Raw genomic sequence first — 6,235 nt, forward strand, 5'->3', positions numbered from 1 at the left:
CACTGGTTTTACGGCTCTGGCCTCTAGCCTTTTTGAACCTAAATAGAATATATTTTTTTTTAACTGGTTTTGCGGCTCTGTGTTCTAGCTATTTTGAGCCTAATCGGCAGCGTCCACAGATCACTATTTACTAGTCTGGCAGCGTGTAATATGCCGCTAGTGTTTCTTTAATGATTCACTCTATCGCTACCTATAATTCTGCCGCTAGTGTCACAAGGGTCCCTTCTCAAGTTTTTTACATAAAGGCTTTGCTAGAAAACTGAGAAAATCACTCTGTCGTTTCTTCATTCAGCTTTACTGCTTGACTTACGTTTCACTGGCTCACTTCGCTCGCCACCTTCTGTGACCTGTCTCAAAGGCGTGTTTTATGCAGTAGTCACTAGTCGAGTCAGGACCTCCTTATCTCGAAGTGGCCATATTCAATTTGATAGACAATGGCAGCATTGAACCTTAAAATGTTTTTAACAAAATGCGGGTGTGGCCTATAAAACGCACGGGTGCGGGTGGCTTTATTTTTTAGTACTTTTTATAGGCTATTTCCACTAGATGTGTTGGTACTTCAGTGTCCATGGCCTATAGAAAGTTAAATTGGGAAAGTTACCCGTAATTACCGTACCGTTCCTAAGTTTTTATTTTCATACCTACCGGCACAATAGTCTATGTCCAAGGCTCAGAAAGACTAGAACCTACAGCTAGAGCTAGTAGATAATCTATGGCTAGAGCATAAATGATAAATCCAGTTGAAAAAAGTCAATTTTTAAATAACCTAACCTAAAAATTAAATCTAAACAAAAAAATCAGAAATTATCCCATGATACAATGAATATGGTGTAAACTGTCAGAAAATGGATTTTCAATCTAATTTAGATACAGAAATCCGAAATAGTTCTAAACTGTCAATGCTTGGGAAAACTTTGATATATACTACGGGTGGTTTAGCAATAGGAATGAGCATTGTTTGTATACCCTTTGTTTCACCCGCCTTTAGAAAAGTTTGCCTTCCCTATGTACCAGCTACTACTGATCAGTTAGCAGGAGTCACTAGAGCCCTTAAGGGTAGAAGTGGAAGACTACTGGATGTCGGGTCTGGCGATGGACGAATTGTGTTCACAGCTGCTAAACTTGGTTTTAAAGCTGAAGGTGTAGAACTAAATCCGGTTTTAGTTTATTTCTCTAAAATTGCAGCACTTGCCAACCGCCAATATCGGAACACAAAGTTTTACAGACAAAATCTATGGGCGTTTGACTTGATGCCATACAATAACATAGTAATATTTGGCGTAGAACAAATGATGAAAGATTTTGAAAAGAAGTTGTTACTGGAAGTTAAAGATGACACAGTGGTGGTTGCTTGTAGATTTCCTTTGCCTAACATCAGACCAGTTGAAACTATAGGGCATGGTGTGGACACAGTTTGGAAATATGTTGTAAAAAGATAATAACTACCTATTACTTAGTTTATATTAATTTATATCAGTATGATTTATAGATTAAAATAAATTTATTTAGATAAATTTATAAGTAGAAATGTTAAAATCGACCACTTCTTTTTCTTCCTGTGTATTTTGTGTCTGGTTTTGTTTCTTTTCCCTGTTTTCTTCTTCTTTCTTTTTTTTCAAGAAGCCAAGCTCTTGTATTCTTCAAAGGTTTACCTCTGGCTCCTTTTGATGCTTCTCTTCTAGCATATTTTACTTGTAATGAGTTATCACTTTCTTCCGTGCCTGAAAGACATGGTACAGGTTACTCATTTACATGTATAATACAATGACATCTCTGAATCACAGATACAATAAGGTAATAAAGTAATAGAAATGGTATATTATGTTGGGACAGTGTGTCATTGGTTTAGAGCTAGAAATATCCAACTAGCCTTTAGCATCATAAGCAACATAAACTGAAATAAGTTTGTTTTTACAATAATGTATACTGATGCTTTACTAGTCATCTGCCCACTGGCAAGATCACCACACACCTTTACCACTTATATCTATTATCTATTCTGAGATTTAAACACTTTAACTCAATGTTGCTGGAAAAGCTCTAGGGTTCTAAGTAATGCCATACCTAGGGCTTGTGGCAATGGTGCAGCTCCTCCAGTCATAAGTACAAGAAAGAACTTCTTGGCTTTGGCAGAGTTTGGGTAGTCTATAACAACACCCCCATAGAAACCTGCCTTCATAGCTTGTGTTGTTAGCAGATCTAACTGACTTTCATTCTCTGGATAAAACTGAAACACTGCTCTTGCTGACCTTGACTAAAAACAAAAATAAAGATTCTTTATATTATACAACATGTAAATGAACATAATAATTCAATTAAGTGGGAATAAATTTTGTAAATTTCCATTGACAGTACCATAGAAGTAATTTATTTAAATAAAGTAAAGCTAAATGTAACTGTTTGACAATGTTTAAGTAGGTAACTACATTTATAATTTATTACCATCTACCACATACAACATGAAAATACATTAAAATTTTGAATTCTATTTAAATAAATAAATAAATAAATAAATAAGCCTTTATTATTCTGAGGGTTCACAATTTACAATTTGTTATTTTAAACAATTACATATTATTAATCTAGTAAGTATATAAATAGCAAGTTGCGTTTTCGGTAGCCGTTTTAACGCCTCAGTGTCTTCTGACATAGGCCTCCTCCATTCCCTTCCAAATTGTTCTATCTCTGGCTTTTCTCTGCCATGTAGCCCCTGCTACAGACTTAATGTCATCTGCCCATCTGAGATGTTGCCGTCCCCTTTTACGTTTACCATCCCTTGGGTACCAATCTGTTATATCATCGGTCCACTTTTGTGTTTTGCTTCTTACCATGTGACCGGCCCATCTCCATTTTTGTTCTCTTATTTTCCTTTTTACATCATAAATTTTTGTTTTGGCTCTAATGGTGACTAGTCTCTGCCTATCACTCCTCCTAGTATGCAAAATACTTCTTTCTATTCCGTGTTGGCATGTTTCCAGTTTTTCCATGTTTCTTTTTGTCAGAGCCCACGTTTGGCATCCGTAGATCATGCACGGCAAGATACAAGTATTGTGTAATTTGCTCTTGGCTGCCATTGGTATATCTCTGTTTTTCATTATGTCCCTAAGAGACCAAAATCTTTTCCATGTGTTACAGACTCGTCTGTCTACTTCTTTGTTTGTTTGATCATTTGGTGATATAATTTGACCTAGATACACGTATTCATCAACATATTCTATTTCTAAATCGTTGACGTATATTTTGTCCTTCTTTGAGTTACTCATAATCTTTGTTTTAGATGTATTCATGGTAAGCCCTACTTTTCCACTTTCGAAAGCTAATTGTTGTAACATTATTTCTAGAGTCTTAACATCCTCTGCAAAAATGACTAGGTCATCAGCGAATCTTAAATGATTGAGCTTGACGCCATTTATATTGATGCCAAATGATTCCCAGTGTAAGTTTTTGAAAACGTTCTCTAGTGTGGCTGCAAATAGTTTAGGTGAGAGCGGGTCACCTTGTCTAACACCTTTATTTATTTTAAACCATTCCCCTGTACTTTCTAAGCGTACTCTCGACATACTGTTCTTGTATATGTTTTTTATTAAGTTGATGTATTTGTTGTGTACACCTTGATTCTTTAGAGTTTCCCAGATAGCTTTGTGTTTTAAGGAATCAAATTAAATAATAATAAAGGAATTCTATTTAAATAGATATAATTGAAGTCAAATCATTTATTTAAAATAGGTAACATTGTACACTTTTTGATTGTCTATTGTTGGATATTATTTGTAAGGTAATAAAGTAATGGTGATAATTAATTATGTAATCTTAAAACTAAAGCCAAGAGGGTTGCAAATTAAATCAAATTAATTACCAATGATGCATATAAAGAACTGAAGAATTTGTATAACCTTTTGACTGGTTGGTGTGATTTTTTATCTGCATTAAAGAGCCACTGTAAGGCAGACACTGAGACTGCTCCATCAAAACTGCCAGCTTTGAACGGCATTCCCTCGCCCATATCAGCAAGGACTAAATCACCCTCTGTAGCTCTGTCTAAAGCAACATCTGTTAAAAACAATAGCAAAAAATAATTTTTGTACTAGTGGATCCTGTTTCCTACAAACAATTAGACATGTGTCCGCTATAGCTTAACTTAACTGAAAACCGCTGCCGTGCCTATAGCGTACCGTAGCGTTATTGTCGTAGCTAGCAACGGTTTTCAGTTATCATCTATGACGAACCACCTGACAACGCAACGCTGCCAACTGGCAACTGACAATGCATTGTTTGGTTTTTTGGTAACTAGAAACGCAATAATTATGCCTTCTCTTTCTTTCTTTCACTGAAAGCTGAGAAGGAGCGGTTATTGGCTACCGGCTTAGTAACTAAGAACTTGGTAAACCAAAGTCGACCTTATCTCTATTACGCTAAGGCTTAACTGTACAAGTACTTGTCCATTACACTTTGATCTATCATTCTAAATACAGTTAGCCTTAGAGTAATAGAGATAAGGTCCTCTTTGGTTTATCAATCTTCATGAAATGTTTGTGGTTAACTGGACTGTGGCAAACTATTCGTGCAGGCGTCCACTATAGTTTGACCTATGTCAATGATCAAATTAAACTTTACTGCTATGAACTTAAGGTTATCATTACTTCACGATATTCATGAAAGTAAAATTGGTTTTATTTTAGTGAATATGCGCGCGCTAGCTATACAGACGGTATTGATACGGCAGCTAGCTTAGTTACTACTACGTAAACCGCTGCGCGTTGCGCATATTAAATTAGTTGAAACACAACTCTGATACCGATATTCGGCAACGGTTAACAATATCGGTATTGAAACTAAGTAACTGTTGATTAACCGTTGCCGTAAATAGCCAATAACGCCCATCTTTACAAACAATTGATAATTTTGCATTGGGCTCCCAAACTTGATACATAAATAGTAACTGAGTGAATAAAATGTTTATTATAAGGTGTGTTATAAATGATTATTATCAGGTGTTAGTGCTAGCTTATAATGCTCTCTGAGGAATTGAGAAGTGAGAACAGATAATGGACAGATCTGGACCCTAAAGTCAATCACCCGAAAAGCCAGTCCTTTCTGTATAAGTGTTAGGAATGTCAACCAATATTAAGTCTTGGTAATATTTCCCAGCATAATTGTAAAAAAAATTATACAATAAAATATGCCTGTTTTTAACCAGCCTGTATGCGTATTTTACTAGTACTTAATTAATTAAGGGAATGTTGGCCTCGTTGTGACAATGCATATTAATTGATTGCGACTATTAAGCAACATTGACCCAAGTCAGTGGATAGGACTGACTTAGGAGGTCCAAATTTGGCTTTTTTTATTTTTGCCATGCCTTGGAAAGAATGTTAAGTCGTAATCTTGATAATAACTCAGGCCAACCAGTTATTATATCACTAACATCTGATAATAACAGCTGTAATAACTTAGAGCAAAAGCGAACATTGTTTTAGTAGAGTATTATGCGAAAAGATCTGAAAAACTACCACATTACCATCCCAGAAATACTCCTACCATTATGTGACTAAGGGGAAGGGGTCACGGTTTTCGGCAATGAGGAATATGATGCACAGAGAGAAATAAATTACCTAGCATAGCAGGCGAAATGTCTAAACCAATCCACATATGTCCATACTCCTCGAGTACAGAACCGGAAAGGCCTGATCCACAGCCGATATCAAGTAGAAGGCACGGAGTATCTTCCGGTAGAACCAAAAGCTCGATACATCGCTCAGTCATTTGCGCTTGAATATCTATTATTCGTGAGCTGGAAAAGAAACAATTTGGTATCAATCTGGGCCTAAGTAGTTAAGAACCTCATTAATAAATAATTAATTAAATTGCCACCTTACTTTTGTGTATATTTTCTAGCTTCATCTTCGTTATAAAACTGCAAATAAATAAGCAATGAATAATGAAAGAAGTCTAGGACCGATTATTATTTTAACAAAAACAAACAAAATTGTTTAAAACTTACAAGTTCTGGTGGAGCTTGATGTTCTGGTCTTTTAGACATCTTAATTTTACAAATATATAGCTTTTATATATATTTTTCCTAGAAGCACTCTAACCAAATTAAACATGCTTAAATTGGTTTCAAAACAAATCAAAGAGGCAAGAGTTTATGATTCTCTTATGATAATTTCTTGTCACACTCAGACTATTGTCCACACTACATCAGAAAGACCTTCGCCAAGGCTGTAAAGTAAGT

At 35.5% G+C, this 6,235-nt stretch overlaps 2 protein-coding genes across 2 annotated transcripts; one reads left to right on the plus strand and one right to left on the minus strand.

Moving 5' to 3' along the window:
* Positions 1-733: 733 nt before the first annotated feature.
* On the plus strand, positions 734-1,540 carry LOC117985269 (ATP synthase subunit C lysine N-methyltransferase). Its single transcript, XM_034971957.2, has one exon. It carries the CDS (start codon positions 846-848, stop codon positions 1,437-1,439), a length of 594 nt encoding a protein of 197 aa, XP_034827848.1. The 5' UTR covers positions 734-845; the 3' UTR covers positions 1,440-1,540.
* On the minus strand, positions 1,450-6,212 carry LOC117985268 (18S rRNA (guanine-N(7))-methyltransferase). Its single transcript, XM_034971956.2, has 6 exons — positions 6,002-6,212; positions 5,877-5,914; positions 5,613-5,791; positions 3,857-4,050; positions 2,065-2,254; positions 1,450-1,721 (listed from the first exon to the last, which is right to left on the minus strand). The coding sequence occupies exons 1-6, from the start codon at positions 6,038-6,040 to the stop codon at positions 1,531-1,533; spliced, it is 831 nt and encodes a 276-aa protein (XP_034827847.1). The 5' UTR covers positions 6,041-6,212; the 3' UTR covers positions 1,450-1,530.
* Between the last annotated feature and the right edge of the window lie 23 nt (positions 6,213-6,235).

Source organism: Maniola hyperantus, chromosome 9 (genome assembly GCF_902806685.2).
Source record: "Maniola hyperantus chromosome 9, iAphHyp1.2, whole genome shotgun sequence".
Classification (NCBI taxonomy): domain Eukaryota; kingdom Metazoa; phylum Arthropoda; class Insecta; order Lepidoptera; family Nymphalidae; genus Maniola; species Maniola hyperantus.

Excerpts from the sequence above, each read along its gene's own strand:
- LOC117985269 (XM_034971957.2), top strand. The coding sequence starts at position 846 with ATGGATTTTCAATCTAATTTAGATACAGAAATCCGAAATAGTTCTAAA.
- LOC117985268 (XM_034971956.2), bottom strand. The coding sequence starts at position 6,040 with ATGTCTAAAAGACCAGAACATCAAGCTCCACCAGAACTT. Across the intron at positions 5,915-6,001 it reads ATCAAGCTCCACCAGAACTT|TTTTATAACGAAGATGAAGC; the intron begins GTAAGTTTTAAA and ends ATTTATTTGCAG. Across the intron at positions 4,051-5,612 it reads CATTTCGCCTGCTATGCTAG|ATGTTGCTTTAGACAGAGCT; the intron begins GTAATTTATTTC and ends TGTTTTTAACAG.